This window comes from Pteropus medius, unplaced genomic scaffold (genome assembly GCF_902729225.1).
Source record: "Pteropus medius unplaced genomic scaffold, Ma_sr-lr_union100, whole genome shotgun sequence".
Classification (NCBI taxonomy): domain Eukaryota; kingdom Metazoa; phylum Chordata; class Mammalia; order Chiroptera; family Pteropodidae; genus Pteropus; species Pteropus medius.
This window is the reverse complement of record NW_024347788.1, coordinates 13100179-13120441: the sequence shown is the minus strand read 5'-3', so window position 1 is coordinate 13120441 and position 20263 is coordinate 13100179. Positions and strand designations below refer to the sequence as shown.

At 57.4% G+C, this 20263-nt stretch overlaps 1 protein-coding gene across 1 annotated transcript in view; it reads right to left on the bottom strand.

Moving 5' to 3' along the window:
* CSMD1 (CUB and Sushi multiple domains 1) overlaps positions 1-20263 on the bottom strand; it is a 1293618-nt gene that overhangs the window by 5275 nt on the left and 1268080 nt on the right. The window contains exons 58-68 of the mRNA XM_039877340.1: positions 19647-19823; positions 18867-19046; positions 16431-16604; positions 15812-15985; positions 14299-14372; positions 11459-11570; positions 9853-10032; positions 8515-8559; positions 6115-6276; positions 3916-4028; positions 3022-3109 (exon numbers count right to left, since the gene is read on the bottom strand). Of these exons, the coding sequence (XP_039733274.1) occupies positions 3022-3109; positions 3916-4028; positions 6115-6276; positions 8515-8559; positions 9853-10032; positions 11459-11570; positions 14299-14372; positions 15812-15985; positions 16431-16604; positions 18867-19046; positions 19647-19823 (1479 nt within the window). The remainder of the gene's footprint in view (positions 1-3021; positions 3110-3915; positions 4029-6114; positions 6277-8514; positions 8560-9852; positions 10033-11458; positions 11571-14298; positions 14373-15811; positions 15986-16430; positions 16605-18866; positions 19047-19646; positions 19824-20263) is intronic.

Here is a 20263-nt window from a genome sequence, read left to right as displayed (position 1 = left end):
CCCCAGCTCCAGCCACCACCGACCGTGCTCCGGTCTCCGATCCACCTGCTCTGGGCACGTCGTGCAAACGGAACCACACAGCATGTGTTTTTCCAGTACGTGAATGACTCCTTTTCCGCAGCATGATGTTTTCAAGATAACACTGCGCTGGGCGGACAGCCCCACCCGCTGGGCTGTTAGGGACGACGCCTCTGGAAGCTTCTGTGTCTGCATTTTCTCGGAGCGTGTGTTTTCGAGTCCGTGGCTGTAAGCTGAGATCCTGATGGATCTGTGGCCATTCTCTAAGTACTTGATGAACGGCGAGGCCGTCTCCACGGAAGCTCTGCCGTTTTGACATCCATCGGCAAAGGACGAGAGTCCGGTTTCTGCACGTCCTCGCCAACAGTGTCTTCGTGGTCACGGCCACCCAGGAGGGTGCGGGCGGTGGCCCACTGTGGCCCTGGGCCACGTCCCCCGGACGGCCAGGGGTGCTGAGCATGTTCCCACGCGCTCGTTGGCCGTTTGTCTACTCAGATCCTTTGCCGATTTCTTAGTTAGGTCATTTGCCCCTATTATTGGGCCAAAGGCCTTTGCATATTCTCGGCCCAGGTCTTATCAGAGACGTGATTTGCACATGCCTCCTCCCACTCCGTGCGTGTGCGTGTGTGTGTGCGTGTGTGTCCGGGTGGGGGATGGGGAGCCCACTTACCGTCCAGGTCCTCATGCACATTTCTGCGTCACAGTTGTCCTGCAAACTAAGTTGGTTCAGTGTCTGTTTAATGATAATTACTTTTTTCCAGTTTATCTACTGACGTTTAAGAGGTTTCTTTTTATCCGTAAAAGTCGGTTTTAGCCACAAGCCTTACATGAATGCTTGTTTTTGCATCGTTACTTAAACACGGACTTCTCTAATGAGTTGAATGGGGGGCTTGCCTGTGATTCAGATCGTTTCGGGAGGCCAGCGGGTTTTCCTGACTACGAGCTCACCACCACCTGAGAATACAGGCTGCTTATAAAGCAAGCTGGTATTCTCTGAGATTACAAAGAAGTGGGCGATGTGAAGAAAAGCCGCGACAGCTGGACGTGAGCGCAGAGCCCCGCGCAGCCCCCCGGCCGGGACGCTGGGCCCGGGGGGCGGTGACAAGGCAGGACAGCTCGGTCCAGGCAAGAGAGTGCCCCATCCCCATGCTGCTCGAACGCGTCTGCTCTGTCTCTCCAGCTCCCGACACCGTGCCCCAGCTGCAACGCGGCTCTGAGCTCACGCCCTCCCGCGCGGGCGGGCCGAGGTGAGCACGGAGGAGTTAGAGTCTTCAGGCTTAGTTTCCTGTTTCGCTCCAGGGCTTTTTAAGGACGATGATGCACCGGGTGTAGGCGCTTCCTTCGGAATCCTTCGTCTTGACACGTCTTACGAAGTGAATTCGTCAATGACGATGATCACGGAACATCGTACTTGTGTCCTTTAGGAAGGCAGCTCTGGTACCCACACCCGCGTGGCTTATCCTTCTCGAGAGAGTTAACACGCTAACAGTGCTCCACGAACACGCGCGAGCAGCCTGGGCCGCTCGGAGGCGGCGGTGTGCCAGCCTCATCTTCTCCGCTGCTGCCCTGCGTGACGGAGACCGGCCTGGGACGAGCTGTGGCGAGCGCGAACCCAGGCCCACCGCCCCGACCCTCGCGACGACGCAGACCGCTGGCTCCTCCAGCGAGACTCCCCGCGCGGAGACAGGCTCCCGCGGGCCCTAACTCGCCGGACCACGCAACAGGCGCGGGGCCGCGCGACGGTCTCGGGTGTTTTCCGTGTCTGATTACGAAGGGAGAGAGCAGTGGAGAGAGCGCACGAAGGAGGCGCCGGACCGCCTGCCTGTCCGTCTGTCCACTTCCTGTCCGTCCGTCTGTCCACCTGCCTGTCTGTCCGTCTGCCTGCCGCCTGCCCCACCTGCATGACCATGCCTGCCTCCGTGTGTCCTTCCCTCATAGTCTGTCTGTCTTACCTGCCTGTCTGTCCGTCCATCCTGCCTACACCTGCCACCATGCATGCCTACCTGTCTGTCTCCTCTAGTAGATTTTTCTCAGCTATAAGTCAGGAACCTCTTTCTACCTCAATATGTAATCCTCATTCCTTTAATAAATATAAAAATTAAATTGTTTTCTATTTAATACACAGCAAATGAGTGTTCATTTAAGCAATTTCTTTAGGATAGATGTGTTGGATGAATGTAGAGAGTATTTCTAATTTCATCTATTAAAAACAGTCCTCTTTTAGACATACCTGAACAGGCAAGGAACAATTTTCACATTTGTCTGATTAAAACTTCCAGAGATAAAACTATGAAGAGAGCATTGCCAGATTATACGCGCGTCCACCCAGACAGAAGCCCCAGTGCCCGTTTCTACCATGCAGCCCAGATCACTTTTAAAAACCCTCTGACATTTAAAAGCTTTGACATTTTAAAAATGTTAAAGGTTTTTAAGAAATGATTTGGGGTGGACGGTAGAAATAGGCCTTTGACTTTGGGTGATGAACGCACACTATGCGATATACAGATTGTGTATTATGGACCTGCATACTTAAAAACCTATATAATTTTATTAACCGACGTCACCTCAGTAAGTTAAAAAAAATCTCTGACATTTCGGTAACTAACAGTGATCTATCTGTGCGTCCAGAGCACGTAGTTTTGGAATTGAAGCTCTTCTCATTGCTTGCCGGCCACGTCTAATTACTGTCACTTACCCTTTTCCTAGGGTAATACGGTTTGCTTAATTCTTTGAGTTGCGGCCTTACTTTTTTCCCCGCACTTTTAACATGTCGCTGGATAGCAGGACAGAAATTCCGCATGGGCATGTTTCTTACACTTTCCTGGCTTCACGCTGCCTCCTTTGCTACTGAAAAGAGCGTTTCTGTTTTGTATTTCCCATGCGCTGCAGCAGGTTAGTCTCTCCCGTTTCTTGGGCTCACAGTTCCTCTGGTGTCCGTCAGGCCTGGGCGCGGTGACAAGGCCCACCGGACAGCGCCGTGAACGCGGGGCGAGTGCTGCTTACCTTGCCTCTCCAGCTTGAACCTCCCGAAGTCTCGGCCGTGCACGTTGCCGTGGAAAGTGAGCCCTCCCTGCCCGAGTCCTGAGGAGACCTGAGCGGGGGAGGAAAAGAGCGCGTGACGCAGGGGAGTGGCCTCGTCTCTCCAAACGTCGCCGTCATTTTCCTACTTAGATATTACAAGTCCAACATGTCGCCTTTGCCATTCCCTTCAGTGACACATTCACAGTGAAAACCTGAAACGGACGGACGGGAACGAACCACCATAGGTGCGCGCTCTCCAGGGAATCGATGACGTAGGCACAGTTAACGACCCTTTGTGAAGGGGACGAGCACGTGAATTCATACACGACCCACGTCACGTAACACTCATTTTATGTCAACGCTATTGGCTAGTGAGCGTCACCTGAGGCTCTCGGCACTTAGTCAATGGCTTTGGGTGCAAATGGTCAACTTGCCAGGTAGAGTGTTAAAGGGAGAGCCTTAAATCTCCTGTTTTTCTGGGAATTTTTTTTTCAGAATGGTCAGCGTGGCGTCGGCAAGCGCAGAGCATGTGTCTAAGCCCTCGCCGTGTCCCCTGCAGTGACAGCCACCTAGGACCAGGTTTCGCTGCCATACGATGGGGCGGGGCTGTGCTGCTGGGGAGGGGCCGCGCCAGTCGGGGGCGGCTGTGCTGGGGGCGGGGCTGTGGCGCTGGGGGCGGGGCCTTGCTGCTGGGGGTGGGGCCGTGCTTCCAGAGGCGGGGCCTTGCTGCTGTGGGCGGGGCCGTGCTGCCAGGGGCGGGGCCGTGCTGCTGGGTGGGCGGCCGCGCGTCCCCAGCTCAGACGCCCCACCTCCCTCGGCGCAGACGGGCCGCCCACGCAGCCCGAGCGCGTGACCGGCCTCGCACGCAGTACTCACGTAGCCGTCGAGCCCCCAGTTGTCGTTTTCGAACTTGCTGACGAAAACGTCCACGGAGCCTCTGATCTGGAAAGCCTTCAGGAGCAGGTGCGCCTCCTCCCTCCTGTACACGCCTGCGGAAAGGGCAGAGGCTGTCGCCGCGCGGCGCGGGTGTCGCGAGCCCCCTGGGGCAGTGCGGGGGGCGATGCTATCGCGAGAGGAGGGGTTTTTTTCTTTAGTTCTAACTTTGGCCTGTTTTTCCTTAAAATCACTTCTTATTAAAGTCCTTTTTCCCAAAGATAAAATAAAAGTAACGTGCACGCAACTATTGACCTTTCACTTATAGTTAGTTACACACTTCTGAGGACGGGACGATGTAGGAAAACGAACCATGGCCGTGACCGCAGGGACAGTGCTTCTGAGGGTAAATTTCACCTTTAGGGGGGATGAGGCGTCGGCACGGGGCCCCACGCACGCCGGGCCTCGGTGGCCACCGCTCCCGGCTCCGCGCGCACCCGGCGCGTGGCGGGCCGTCCGCGGCCACCAGCAGCTTCCCGCCCGCAGCAAGCGGCGAGCGCGGACGGGTCCTGGGCCCCGGGGCCTCCGTGCAGAGGCGGCTCCACGGCAGTGCCGGCGCTGGTTTCAGGGAACGCAGCAGCGGATCGAGTTAGAGACGCGAGCCTCTGACAAGGTGGCCGCACGGAGCTCGCGGGGTAGATGGGAAGCCAGCGCTCCACCGACCCGCAGGGAGGGAGGCGGCCTAGGGACCTAGGCGGCCTGGGCCTAGGCTGGTGCCTGTCTCCTCCGCCCGGGGCTCTGCGTTTTGGCATCTGATTTAACCTCTAAGGCTCTGAACCCCAGTTCTACAAGCCGTGGGTGGAGAGGACAGCGTATATTTATGACCTTGCCATTTCATGCCGACAAACAGCAGCGCCCCACAGAGCAGTGGTGCCCTCGCTGGCGCCCCGCACGCCAAGTCCCCGGCACGCCACTCTCGCCCCGGACTGGAGCTGGGGGTGGCAGCCCCGGGCCCGCACACCTCTCCCGAGACCCCCCCACCAGGCCGACTCGGGGACACCAGATGCACCCGAATCACATCGAGCATATTCTTTGGGAGAAAAAAGTCCAAACTCCACGAAGAGAAATATCGTCCAATGCAGTTGGGTGAGACCCGGGGATCTGAAGATCGGAACGATTTCTCAGTTTCTCCTGACATGTGCCTGGAGCCGAGCGCCTGGTCCGGTCACTTACACGCTCGCAGGGGTGGGGTGGTAGGTGGCCCCGAGCCCCTGCATTCACAGATACACAGAAGGACGTTGCTTTTCCTAAACCCGGCGTGTGCCCTGGGTTTAGACGTTTTCCCGCCTGAGGGGGCTCAGGGTGAGGAGTGAGGGGTGGGGGAGCACGTGACTCACTATCCTGTTTTCTAAAGGTTAATCCTGCGAGAGTGGCTGCCATTTTGGGGTCCGTGGTTTTCAGACCCCGGGACTTGTGGATGGCTCAGGCCGAGTTTGAAACTCAGGAGTCAGTCTGCGAGGAAGGATGCACAGGTGTAGGAGCGAGAGGGATTTAAATAAAAGAGACACTAGGTTTAGTTCTGGAAGGCGAGTCTGTGGGTTACTGAGTGTCGGGGGGTGGGGGGGCGGGGCTTCAGATTCCGAACCGCGAAGTTCCGTTTGCCGGGTCCAAATCCTGCCTCTGCCGACTCACCTCAGGAAGGACACTGAATGTTTTTCTCTCTCTTTTAGTCAGGATAAAAAACATGTTTAATGAGAATACTTACATCACAGGATGGATGTAAGAATAAAAAAAACAAAATGTGTCAAGTACTTAAAATGGTGTTTGGCCTATAAATCAGAGCTGTTATTTAATAACCGTGGGATGACCAAAAAAAAAAACTCACCAGGAACAAATGAGTTAAACAAAAAAGAGACATCTAGGGTTAGGTTTAGGGTTAAAAATATATATCAAAGAATACGCTTCGGAGACGTGCGTACCGACCGGGACGTAAATCTCACGTCCTTGACTTAACATGTCACGTGCATGAGCTTGAGCAAACGAACTCGCTGTTTCGTGCGGTTCTGTGACCTTCGGAATGAGCGCGTGGCACTGACGTGGCACAGGTATCGACACGAGCCGATGCGCATGCGCGCGGGGCCCACGCGACGGGGACGAGCTCCCCGCGCTTGGTCCCACCGGAGCGCAGGGCTCGGGACCTACCTGTCAACTTCAGCTGCACCCGAGGGCCCTCGGCGAAGGTCGCGTTCACCTTGCTGCTCGTGGCGTTGAACCAGTCGACGGTCAGAGTTGCGGGCTGTCTTTTCCCTAAATACTCGTAATACCCCTTCCACACCGAGTTGACGAAAAACACATCTGCGGGAACTGTGCGGAGGGAAGCAGAAGGGCGTCGGCACGCGCAGGGCCCCCGGCCGGACGTGCGAAACGCAGCGGGCGGGCTGCGCTCGGGGAGGCGCCTCAGCGATGCCCGCGACAGCGCCGGGGGCGCCCGCCAGCCCCGCCCTTGGCGGCTCGTGCCGAACCAGCGGGGCCGGGGCGCGGGTCCCCGTGAGATGCGGACACACGCGTGTCGCCGTGTCGCGAAGAGACTGTAGCCTGCCAGGCGCAGCGATGTCAGCGGCCTGAGGCTGGAGCGCACGGCGCCCCGGTACCGCGGACCGCGCGCGCTCGAGGGGGACCCTGCCGCACCGGCCCGGGCGCCGGTTCCTGACCTAGTCTCTCTGGTTTTCCTGGTTATGGGAAAATCAACCTTATTTTCTCCTGTTTCCGCAAATACATCGTAGGATATTTTGCCGTGTTCGTAACACGGACATGTCCGCAGGGCAGGGGATGCGTGCGGTGTGGACGCCGCCGCGGTCTCCGTGGTCCCCCCGCCTTGGGAGGGGCCTGGCGGACGAGCCCCCTGCGAGCAGACGGGGCCGGGACCGCGCTGCACTCGGAGGCAGAAGTGAAGGTCCCCTTCTCCCTAAACGGCGTTTTCAGCAAGCCCGCTTCTGGGGACGCGTGACCAGGACATAAAGATGCTGTGCCCATGTTCATGCTTCCCTTTTCAGGTGTCCCGCTGGCCCTTTTCCTGTCTTCCCGGACGGGCCACACCTATAACGCGCCCCAGCGACAGAGTGAAACCAGAGCGGGATGCGATCACCTGCCCGGCTGGGAGGGGAACTGACTTCCTAATAATAACAACTGGAAAACATGAAATTCGGTCAGAACTGAGACAGCAACGCAGGCAGCTGAGACGCTGGCGTATGGATAACCGGCATCGCACATTTCCTCCCGCCTCCCGGCAGCATCCCGGGCCGGGTTTTAATCAGCGAGCCCCGAGCGACTCGCTTCCCTTCACTAAAATGGCAGACGTTACGGCAACGCCGCGGCGGTGGCCGCCCGGAGCGGGCTCTCTGGGCCGTCACGCCATCTGCCCCGCACGCGGGCGGCACGCCAGGGCGGTGGCAAAGCCCGCGTCTGAGAAGCGGCAGCTCTGTCTCCTGAACGTGCGAGGAGATCGTCTTGGTCCCTGTCCCCTGACGCACGGCTGGCAGTTGGCAGTGTGTGTCCCCGTGGGAGGGGACGCGGTGAGCTGGGGCAGTACTCCGACGACTTAAACAAAAAGCCAGCGGAGGAAAGCAGAGGAACCCCCCACATGGCGGCGGTGCGCCAGGCGAGGGGACCGGCGTCCCTATTTGGCTTGTAAATGACACCTACTTCGAACAGTCCAGGACGGTTTAAAAGAAAAGTCGTTTTTATATTCACGGCACACACCGGAGAAATTTCTGTAATCGTGACATTTCGCCCCGTCTGAGAATTCAACGTGTAACACAGCACGTGACTTACGATGGCATTACAGAGACTCCACATGTGACTCGAGCACGGAGCTGTGGGTCTAAGACACCAGCGCTAAAACCCGATGAGGGGGACTCGGGGAAGCGGCCACATCTCTGCGTACGGGCTTCCCATTTCCGTTAAAAAGCCCGACTTAATGATACTTTGGGGGTACACTGCCTCGTGCAAGTGTTCCCCGCGCGTGTCACACAGACGTGACATGTGGCTGCTCGGGAATGACGGACACCCTCCTCGGGGAACTGGCCTGCCTCGGACTTGCTAGATCATGCGCCTGGCCACCTACGACAGAGAGCGACTTCACACCGCAGGAGGCAGGGGCGCCTGGGTCCCCGAGGTGCCCGGGAGGACACGCTCACACTGACAGCTGGGCTGTCACGATGCCTCATTCGGTCACAATGTTCGATTGCTCGGCTGGAGAAAGGATGGCAACCCTCTTTATAAGGCTCTCCATTATACCACAGTCTGTGAGCAACGCTGTGTTTCCGTTCTGCCTGCGAAATGCCTGCGGCACCTCTGAACGAAACGGTGTGTGATGATTATGCTAAGGTCATCCTTTTAAATATCGGTACCCCACTTACAAACCACTGATAGGAAAGAAACAGAACTCCCCCCGGGGCCTGGTGTTTTCGGTAACTGAAGCATTAGCTTGTCATGGACTAAAGGAATCAGGAATTTGCACGTCAAATCTGTTGCACTGTAGAGCAGAGCAAAGAACGAATCGCTGAATTGGGTTTAAATCTATGACTGTGCTGGTATACAAACCTGGAGTTTTAGTAACTGTTTCATTAACTTCTCTCACTCCTTTACCTACAAGTAAAAAGACAAATTATCAACTTCAAAATCATTTCTTTTTGAATAAGTTTGAAAAAATGTCAGATTGAAGCAGTTTTCCTTTCTCCAGATTTCCTGCATGTGCAAAATAGGAGTATCTCGGACGTGTCCACTTAAACCCGTATATTCACAGCGGAACAGCCTTGGTGTCTGTGGGAGAGCTGAGTTTCATGGAGAGACTTGGTGTGACGTGTGTGTGTGTCCCCGAGGTGTGCTACAACAGAGAGCCTTGCAAATGAGGGTGGTTTCTGTCCACTTTTGGACTCCCGTTTGGGATGGGCTGCCCCCAAGTGATAGGTGCTATGCAAAATAACTAAGGTTTTAGAACCTCGATTTCCCGAGTCCCCACCCACATCAGCAAGCACACAGGTTAATACGGAATAACACCAAATCAGCTCCCTGCAGATGTTTGATTGGGTCTACCAAGTTAGATTTAACGCGTAATCTCTTAGCTTTTCTAGTTTTGTATTAAACTATAAATTATCTTTTTTTTTTAAAAAAAAAGTCTGTTTGCTTCTATTCCTAATAGAAAAGGGCAAGGGAAACATAAACGTCTTAGAAATTCCTAACTCGAGAACTGTGACTACACCAGGAAACCGAAACTGATTCTCTTACACTCCGTAGTCTGGATCTGTGGTGTTCAGCACTCAATTAGCATGGAATCTGCGTTTGGTGGGGAAGCTGGAAGGTTAGCTGTCATGGAACCTGACCCAGAGTTATCACTCCCATTTGTGAATACACGGATTTGTGAGTAATTAGTGTATCATTTCCACATCGACTGCTTTTGTAATTTTAAAAAGTAGAACCGATGTCAGGAACACGTAAGCTTACATCCCACCACCAAACAGCCTGTGGCCTTAAAAATCAGTTTAATTTAATATGCACCAGTACTTGGTGATATTTGCCCATTTTCATAAAAAAGATACATTTTCCAAAATTGTATTGAGTGTCATTTTTCTTTTAACTAACTCATAATGCTTTTCTTCAGCCAAACAGCTTTTCTTCTTGGCTGAAACTGTGATTGGCAAATAATAAAATCCACATGTCCCCCGGGCCTGTGCCTCTACTGTACCGAACACTTCCTGCACACGCTCACACACGGCTCACACACGGCTCACACACGGCAAGCACGGGTAGAGTCGGGGTGACTGACACCACTCCACGAGGCTGTTTACTTATGGGTCCGACAGGGGGAGACTCGCCTGACGGGCAGTCTGCGTGCGTCTTTGCTGGGTGGGAGCGCATTTTCACTCCCTCACGGCGACTTACTTTTACAGACAGGGGGTTTTCCTGTCCACTTCATATCTGCTTTGCACGTCCTGTGCTCAGATCCACCTGCCAGGAAGAACCCCGGATGGCAGGTGTACACCAAGGTGTAGCCGAAGGCAGGCAGGTCGATCGCGCGCACGTCCGCGTGGGCTGGCGTTTCCGGCTGTCTGCAGGCGTGGGCTGAAATGGTATTTATTCGTTAGGAAATACTGAAACTTTGTTCGTTAGAAACTTAACATATGTATCCAAAGAAAGAAAGAAAGTGGAAATGACTATAGTTACTCTACTATGTAAAATTGTGAATGTGGTAGATTTAAATATCACCAATCCTGCAGAGTCTTTGCACCTGTCGACAGAACGCAGGCTGCTATCAGGCAGTTCTCTCTCTCACTCCCTCTGCCCGTGTGTGTGATTGATATATACAGATTTTAGAGCAGAAACCACAGCTTTGAAATAGATCGCTTCTGATATACCATTAAGATAAATGTTACGTTTCTGTGAAAGACTGGTCCTATAAGCTAAACACATACAGACTGACACAGATTTAAAAATGTGCCTTGGTTTTTGTCTGATGGCAACTAGCAAATTTACTGTTCAGTTAAATGAATAATTAATTTTGGTAATAACTTGATATGCTTTTAGTAATTGAATTACAGATTCTTATATTTTTAGATATATGATTTAGAATTACATAAGATTGTGATGTTTAGATCTCAAATAACTTCTCGTTCTTTATAAAGCTCACATACGTGTCTCAAGTATAGGACTTGGCGGATAATTATAAAATATGTTCACAATATTAAAATTGTGCATGCGATCATCTTAAGTTTGCTAATATTCTGTACCCCAGCAAACTTTCAACGTAATGAAAAACTGATCTAGCAAGCTACACACACGCATATATATATATATATATGCAGATCTGTGTGTGTGTACTTAATATCCACATACATAATTTGAGTAGAGATTTACAGCACAGAAAATAGCTTTGAAATAAATAGATATCTCATAATACTGATAGACCAAAACCTCACATTCTATATACTATTAACATAATTTTTCATCACATTCTACTGTTTTTACATTCACACGATGAATGTAAGAAACTAAATTGGTACAGGATGAAAACTTGACTTCCTGATCATTCATCCAACGTTTCTCCTCATGAAGTCAAAATAAAATGTAATCCCAAGGAACTACGTGACTGGTGAACCCGTGTGGCCTTCAAGGGCCGCCTTTTAAACGTTTCTGGCCCTGCGCTGAGGTGTTGGTGACCCCGGCCCCTCTGGGGATCCCCCGGACACAGCAGAGGGCCGCAGGTCTGCTGAACGCTGACCCGCCGGCCGCGGCCCGGGCCGCTTCTCGGGAGTGGCCTCGGTCACGGGGCGGTGGCCATGGCCCGTCCCTGTCGCTCCTGGGCCTGAGAATTCGCGGCTCCCAGCTCCGGAGGGTGACGCTGCTGGCTGCGGGGGGAACCAAACCTCTGGAAGCCTGGCTTAGGGGATTCAAACAGTCATCCCAAGTAGGGCGGTTCCTCCCGTCGCCCCCGAAGGCCAGCACCTCCCGGGCGCCCCGGGTCCCCGGCTGCTGCCCAGCTGTCACTCACGGACACACTCGGTCCGCGCGCCGCTCCACGTGAGGTTCGCCAGGCAGGTCCGGGTCGTGGGGCCCTGCACGTGGTAGCCTTTCCTGCAGCGGAAGAACACGGTGCTGCCCACCTGCGGGGGGGGCGGGGCGTCAGGGCCGCGGCCCGCGTGCGACCCCGCGGGGGACCCCGCGACCCTGCCGGGGGGACCCCGCCAACCCGCGTGGGGACCCCGCGACCCTGCCGGGGGACGCCGCGACCGTGCCGAGGGGACCGCGCCAACCCGCGCGGGGACACCGCGACCCTGCTGGGGAACACCGCCAACCCCACGCGGGCACACCGCGACCCTGCCGGGGGACCCCGCCAACCCGCGCGGGGACCCCGCGACCCTGCCGGGGGACCCCGCGACCCTGCCGGGGGACCCCGCCAACCCGCGCGGGGACCCCGCGACCCTGCCGGGGGACGCCGCGAGCCCACCCACGCTGGTGTCCTGCGCATTCGGAGCGCGGCCAGGCGTCGGGGTGACCGCGCTGCCCCCTCCTGCCGGGCGCCCAGGGCGGAACGCGCGCTCTGGCCGGGGCCTTCCCGCCGCGCCCATGCGACCGCCGGAGGTCGCGGGATTCCTGCGCCCTCTGGGACGGGCCAGCCCCCGCCCCCCATGGGCCCCCCCACGCTCCACCCGTCCTCCGCGGCCCAGCTCTGCGGCCTGTCATCGCTAACCGGTGCCCGCGATCCACCCCCGGCCCCGCTGACCGCGCACCTCCTGACCCTCCCCGGGGCTTCGCCAGGCCGAGCCTGGACGTCCTCACTCTGTCCCCTTAATGAGATTGCCAACGCCAGGGAGCTGTGCGCAGCGGTCACTCCGCCCGTGTGAGAGGGGGCGGGGTCCTGTGAGGGCAGCACCAGAGACCCCTGGGGCCGCCCACATCAGGAATGGCAGGGTGGGCTCTGGGGGGGCGGAAGGAAAGGAGAGGCCAGTGGCCTTGGGGCAGCTCTGCGCAGCCGTGTGACCTCGTGGGTTCCTAAGGTCTAGGTGATGAGTCACAGCCCGCCATGGACTTCTCAGAACTTCAGGTCCTCACAGGCAAGGCCTGAGGGCCTCTTGGGTGTCCCCTTGTCCGGGGAGACCACAGCTCCGTCACTGGGGTTCGGGGAGGCATAATAATCACGGAGAAATGCAGGGTGACATCCCAGACAGGGATGAAGAAGTGGCCGCCTCTCAGGACTGGCCCCTGAGAGCAAGGCTGGAATTTATTTTTTAAAATCAAATTTATCTAAACTTCAAGTGATAACTAATTTGAGATTCAAAGATGGGTGGGCGCTGGCCAGGGACACCTCTGCCAGACGGGCTGGGCGTCCGTGAGCCCGGCCGGCCTCCTGGCGCACAGAGCACATGGCCGAGCAGCACAAGGACAACCGGGAGGCCTCACCGCTCGCTGGCAGGAGGAAATGTGGCGTTCTAAGGAAAATGTTTGTGGCAGGATGTGCCCGGCCACTGGTCATTGCTTACTGTAAACTGACCCGGAGCCTCTGGGACCTGCTGGCAGGAGGCAGAGCAGGCCACTTAAAACGTGTGACTGACATCCTGGGGCAGTGGGTGCCCCGGACGGAAGTGTCTTGCTCTGCCCGAGTGGCGTTTCAGCCAACGGTGCTGAAGAACACGAATATGGCTCCAGCTGCGGCACTAACGCGTGTCACGTGCCCGTCCTGACGGAGGGAACGGCCCGCGGGGCGGTCCCCAGAAGGCCACGGCCAGTTCCTGAACGGTGGCACCTGCGTCATTAAATTACCAGTAAATCTTGCTTGGGGCTCAACCCATTATCCACGTGAGTGTCGCCGTATGGAGGCACAGGGGCCGGAGGGGTGCGTCCGCCCACCGCTCCGAACACCACAGGGGTGTTCCAGGACCGGGCACAGTGCGTCTGATGCCCAGTGGGCCGAGCCGAGCTGGGATCTGACGGCGAGTCAGCGGTGTTCCTGCGCACCTTGTCCCCGTGCCGGCGGCTTGTCCCTGAGGCGCAGGGCCAGCTCTGAGACCTAACACAGAATGCACTCGGTTTAACCCGCCGGGGACCTGTGGGGACGTCCCCGCCCAGGCTGAGAGGGCTGTCGAGGGGCAGCCAACGTGTCATAGCCAATCGGACGGAACGTTTCAGGTCTCGGGAGAAGTGGCTGAAGACTGGACCTTTATTCTAAGGGACAGGCGTGTCTCCACTGGTCAGCAGCACCTGCATGTGACTCTGGCTCCGGAGGAAGCCATCAGACAGCCCTGCGCTCACTGGGTCACCCGAGATGCTTGGAACACTTTATCTCAAGATTCATTTCTTCCATTTTGAGCAATTCCTCCAATATTTTCTGAAGCGTTGATGTCCTTTTCACTTAAAAAGTCTAACGACTGTTCCAAAGTGATGCCGAGTGTGCTGGCGGTCACGCAGCTTTACGAGGTCACAAGGAGAAGAGGCAGCTCAAAGGGATCAGCCCAAGGAGCTCAAACGTATTTTCTTCTTCTGCTTTTGTCTCCAGGATTTATTTCCCGTCACATCAGGTCGCTAAATGGGGTCTCTTTATGTACAACTATTCTGTGACGAGTCACCCCAATTCGAGAATTGTCAGTTCGGCAGGCAAAAAATATAAAGTTATGCCTGCTATCCGGCAGAAATTCATACAGCAATTACTAGCACGTGAACTAAGATAACAGTTACCTCAGTTCTGATAGTTAAAATACCGCGCAGAAATCCTCCCCGAATGACTTTGATTCGAGCCCATATGACATGAAGCGGACACACGGAAACAGACACACATGTTCGAGTAGCAGTTACACTTCACACTCACAGGACAGCGCAGTAAAGTAAGAATAGTACCTCGTATCCTCTCGAGCTGTCCTGCATCCCGAAGGGCGGGGTGCCGGGGTCTGGGCAGCTGTTATGAGCAGGGTCTGAAGTTCACGGTGAAAAAGAGAGAGCAGAGCACCAGGTATGCTTATAATAGGAATTCCAACATTTTTCCTAAAACGTCTTACGTAACGGACACAATTGTGTCTTGACCAATGTTTCTGCATAAAAGTTAAAAATTAAACGTGTTACTCTGGCCTTTTCAGACATCGTTTGAGGTGTTAATCTTCGTTGCTTTGCTACGTTACACGGCTCCGTGTGTCACTTTCTGTGTCGGAATAAGCACACTCGCCCCCACCCATTCCCCGGATTAGCTTTTTCTCTAATGACATATCATGTCGTCTGGCTAACAACATGCTATCTTCAGTTAACACCTATTACGATCCTTTGCTTTTCTAAGGATTCGATTAATGGCCATCTCCTTTGGTCGTGCAGGACATTATTCCATTTTCTCGAATGAATTTTCCTCGAAACTGAGGAAACAGATTTACCGCTTTGAGCCTGAAGCATCTGCTAGGCCAGCAGGTCCCACCCCGAGGGCGGGACGTCGGGGACCGAGGAGCACCGCAGCCGTGTTACCCGATGCTCTTCAGCTCCGAGTGGGGAAACGAAATAGTAACTTTCAAAAAGCTTTGTTTTCCAAAGAAACGAACCTATCGGGGGAGAAAGGCTGTCCGTTTGGTACAGGGACAGCCGCCACACAGCACGAGTGTGAGCCAAACGGCGGGGAGTGTTTCTACAACTAGAAGAGGCCACACCTCAGGGACACCGTCTCCACGAGGGTCTTTGTTTTAAGCAGACGGCATCCAGTTTCTCAGACAACACCCGAGACTATAAACCACGGGTCGTTTACTACAGACGCGCTCGGTACAGCCGGGCGGCATCTTAGTCTGCAGCCGAGAGAGGCATCGCTGAGTGGACGGTCACGGGTTCTGGTTTCTGTGCCACGAACACTGTTGGCAAATTCATTTCTATCAGGCCCCGTCTACGAGGCTCGGCTTTACTGTAAAATCGAGGGGTTTAGCTCATAGAAAGTCGCTCCTGACTTGCAAGTTTCATTTCCGCGTCCTAAGGTCGCCGGAGAGGAAACGTCCGAGGTGATTCTTTCTACCACGAAGAGCACAGATGGTCCCGTGGGGACCACGCTGGTGCGTGAGAGGCAGGCGTGGGAAGGGACACGCCTGGCTGCCTGGCCGGTGGCCGGGTGGGACATGGCAGGGGCGACCTGTTCAGCAAAGCCGCCTGTGCCCTGAGGAGAGCAGCTGTCAGCCGACGTGCACAGGACATGAAGCCATCGAGCGAGAGGCCATCTAGGGGCAACGTCAGCGGATTCTGCCTTGAACTTGCAACGCGCCCGCACGGCTCAGAGGAGGCAGCCTGGAGAATTACCTACGGACGGCACCTGTGCGCCCCAAACGCTCCGACTTACGAGCGCGAGCTCCTCATCCCAAAGCCCCCTCCGGGGCCGCCCGGCCGCCCTCACCGATGCAGGTGGGCTGCACGCCGCTCCACGTGCCGTCCGCCTGGCAGGTCCTCCTCGACGACCCCACCAGGATGAAGGGAACTTTGCACTGGAAGGAGACTTCGGACCGGTACGTGAAGCTTTTGCCACTGAGATGGCCCTCGGCGGGCGTGCCTGGGTCCCCGCAGAACACAGCTGCAGACGACACGCAGAAGCCGAGACGCTGAGTGTCCGTGCCGGCCACCTGGGAGACGTGCTGACCCCGCTCCCGCTCGGGCTCCGGGTGAGGCTTAGACCAGTGCGTGGCCAGAGAGCCAGACCCCCCTGGGCAGTGCGGTCTCACGTGTGACACGGCGCATGCTGCACCGTGGGTGTGAGCAACGTGAGGCCTGATCCTCAACCGTGACCCGAGAGCCCTCACGGTGGCCCATGCCCCCACGGCTCAGGTCCCCCACGCTGGCCCAGGTCCCCACCAGCCCAGGTCCCCCCACGCCGGCCCAGGTGGCCCAGGTCCCCACAGGTACCCCCACACCAGCCCAGGTCCCCCCACGCTGGCCCAGGTCCCCCAAAGCTGGCCCGTGTCCCTCACTCCAGCCCGGGTCCCCCCACTCTGGGCCGGTGCAGAGGATGGAGGACTCACCCAGGCACTGGGGCGCGTCACCCCTCCACACCCCACGGCCCTCGCAGGACAGGATGGCCGAGTGAGAGAGCTGGTAGCCGGCTGCGCAGCTGTAGCTGACGCTGGACCCCCAACGGAAGTCTGTCCCCTCCACCTGTCCGTTCTGCACGGGAGGGGGCGGGCCGCACAGGACAGCTGTTGCAGGGGCAAAGCAGATGCACGTTAGCCTGCACGGGGCCGCCCCGCCCGCGCTCACACTGCCGCCCCCCAACCCCCGAATGACAGACGGCGCCGCACGGTCGATTTCTTAGTGAAAGGCTCGTTGCGAAGACACTAAATACTAGAACTTTCCCCAACATTTCTTCACTAATCAAGTCAAGTACATGAAAGCCGAGCAAAGTCACAGCCTCGCTCTCTGCCCCGCCGTGAAGGCAGGCGGGCCGGACTCGCGCTGGGCACCCTTCCTTCAGCGTCTCCCTGTGGCTGCCGAGGACAGAGCGTCTCAGGACCTGGTTGCAGGCCACGAGCACCGGCTTTTGAATTGATGCGGAGATGGGAAACATGTCCGCTGTCCGCCTTTCTCTCCATTCAGAGGTAGCACGCGACTTCCAAAAGGCACGGGCCGTTCCGTTCCTTGAATCACCGCAAACGGACGCTCGGACGGTGAGGGGCTCTGCAGCCACCACGCGCCAAGCTTTACCCCTGACCCGGAGCCCGGTGACCAGCAGGTGCAGGCCGCTGGCGAGGTCAGCGCCCCGACCATGCTCGCCCTTGTGCCCCGGTGCCGGGCGGTGGGGGCCCCCAAAACCCGACTTCTCAACGACCCGCCGGGTCCCTGGGCTTCACGCTGGAGGTTCGCCGGGGCGGTCGAGGCCGCAGAAGGCGGCGCGGGGAGGCTCACGGACGCTCGGCTGCGGCTTCTCACGCGAACGTTTCATCGTGTCGTGGGGGCAGACACCGAGTCACACGCAGTCACACGCGCAGGCACTCGGAGCCGGGCCGCTCCTGCCCGCTGCCTCCTGCCCGTCCCCTCGCCCGTCCGCCCGCTTTCTCAATGGCTGTTCTTATGCGGGCTGCGGCCCAACGTGCTCCACACGGAGAGGAGGCGGCGTGCAGACCCCGGGGGACCAAGGACGAGGTGCAGTGGACGGGTAACGAGGCTGACCAGGCAGAGGACAGTGCAGGGGACTGTGGGCGGTCTCATCTGGAAGGGCCTGGTGGCCACGGAGTCAATCCTTATACAACAGGCCTGACACGAGGGACACACAGGAGGCCCCGGGGAGTGGGGACCTTACAGGAGGGACACACAGGAGGCCCCGGGGAGCGGCCGTTCCAGTGACGGTGCCATCCTCATGCTGGCCGGACCAGAGCTCCCCCAGTGCAGCTGGATGCGCTGCCTCCGCCTTCCCCGAGGGCCTGTCGCATGACAGGCCCGGCACTGACCGCGGCGGGGGAGGCACGGGACGCGCTACGGCCCTGACACCGTGGACGCCACGGGCGGTGGCCCGCACCCGCGCCGTCAGAGGGGAGGGAGCCGCACGCCTGAGCACGGCCGGTCACCTCGTGCAGGCCGCACAGCAAGCTCTGTCTGCCCAAGACCCCGACCACGGTCCCCGTGCTCCGTGAGACTTCCTGGCGTCGGGCTCTTGGCCTCACGGCATCGTACCTGTCCCTGGTCCCGTGAAGCCTGTGACACCACACTGTGTGCTCCATCTGGGAAGCCGTTGCGCCCGCCCGTCTCCGCTCCCCGCCTGCCCCTCTGGGCAGCTGACAGGAAGGCCTGCCCGGCCTCTCTCTGCCGCCGGCGACGTCCTGCCCTGCAGATCCTGTCCCATGCGACTTCCACCCTGCTCTCCCCCCCTCCCCCCGTCACTCCAGGGGCTCGTCCCCTCCCCACGTGGCTCCAGCACACAGACTGGCTCCGCCCTGCTCTCTGGGAAAGTCTGTCGCACGGCCCCACGCCCGGTCACACCGTCTCCACACGCGTGCATCTCGGTCTCGGCATTCGAGTGCCACAGACGACCGTGGCGCCGGCACCTCTGCCGCGACCCCCCGGTCCGCTTCTCTCTCCACCCCGACTCAGCTCCCTGTGACCGCTCCCCGCGTGTCTGCCACACGCCTTCACGTCGCCGGGGGCCACGTGTCCACGTGGCAGAGCGAAGCACTGGGATTCAAGTCACAGACTTCGGGGTGGCCTGGCGGCCGCTCCGCCCCCCGCCCCTCCAGGCCTGAGCCGGGGCCCCCGCCCTCCCGCACTAACGCGCTCTGAGCCAGTTCGTGCACCGGTGACGCCGAGATTAAACCATTAAGAGCGTGAAGTGATTTCTATTTGCGGATGAGTGGTAAGGACCGTGAGAATTCCTGGCGCACGGAAGCCCCGCGTAAATGCTGGAAAACGAAATACAGCGATCCGGCAGCCGGCCGCGTGCGCGAGCAGGCCGGGCTGTGGCGACACACCTCTGCAGGCGGGCTTGCTGTGGTTCCACGTGCCGTCCTTGGTGCAGCGGATGGTGGGCGACGTGGCCGGCTCCATGACGTAGCCGGGGTTGCACTGGTAGCTCACAGTCTTGTTGAAGGTGAAATCTGCCCCAAACTGGACGCCGTTGGCCAGCGTGCCTGGGTCCCCACAGCTTATAACTGATAGGTGGGAAACAACGAAAAATTAGAGAAATGCAGAATTATCCTCTAATGAATTAGTCACGGTTTCTAGTCAAGTCACTCCCTTGAACTCGAAGCGATTAATCTGTGACATTACGTAGCCGTAGCGCAGTCTGACGCCTGCCCCGCCCCGCGGTGAGGCGCTGTGTTTGGAGTTGCTCATGACTCTCCCTGGGCTGTCGCCCGTGGGGGCCGGCGGCCATCCTCGCCTAGTCCCTACCGAGGCTCCGTGTGCCATCGGTCACACGCGAAGTTACGGGCGGCGCCGTGGGCCGCAATCACAGCCAAACGCTTTCCTACTCCCTTGGGGCCTAAGCGGTCTGCAGAGACAACGAACCTATTTATTTATTATTTTGGCCTCAGTTTTACAATATCCAGCCCCACTGGCTGTTTTAAGTAGTTTCGACCAAATAAATAAGAAAGTAAAAAAAAAAAAACTGAAAGTATCTAATACACAGTCAAAATATCCAACTCTCCTCTGCCTTTTGTCTCTACGTATTAAAAAGTCAGGACCACACTTTAGAAACAAATCTGGACGTCACGCGCATCCTCGCGTGACCCGGGCGGCCAGTCACTAACTCGTGCAGTCAGGAGCCGAGCCGGTCCAGGTCCCGTTGGCCGTGCAGTGCCGCGTCGTCAGCCCCGAGGTCCTGTAGCCGTCCCAGCAGGCGTAGATGACCGAGCTGGAGAACAGGACGCCGTCGCTGCTGACGATCATGCCGTGGGCGGGCGTGCCAGGGTTCCCACAGGACATGGCTGCGAGGGACACAGAGCGGTCACACGCACAGACCCGGGCAACAGACGGCAGAGCTACTTTTTAAAAAGCGCGGGACACGTGACTACGGAAGACGTTTGATACGCGTCTGACCTGACGACTCACCCCGCCACGTGCCTGACGAGGTACGAAAGCCACCCTTTCTCAAGAGCATCCCTTCAGAACGCACGACAAGGTGACTTAAAGCACTGACAATTCAAAGCCTTGCTACTATGAGACTTAGTCTCTAATACAAAAATAAAGTAATTAAAAAAAAAATCTCTACATTCGCCGCTCAGAGGTGTTGCCCGTCACGTAACGGCTGAAATGCAAACACCAGGGCAAAGCGGTCCCGCCCTCCGCGACCAGCGGTGCCCGAGGAGCGCGTGCCACCGAACGTGGCCCGTTCCGCGCCGTGGCCCCCGGTGGCGTGTGTCCTGAG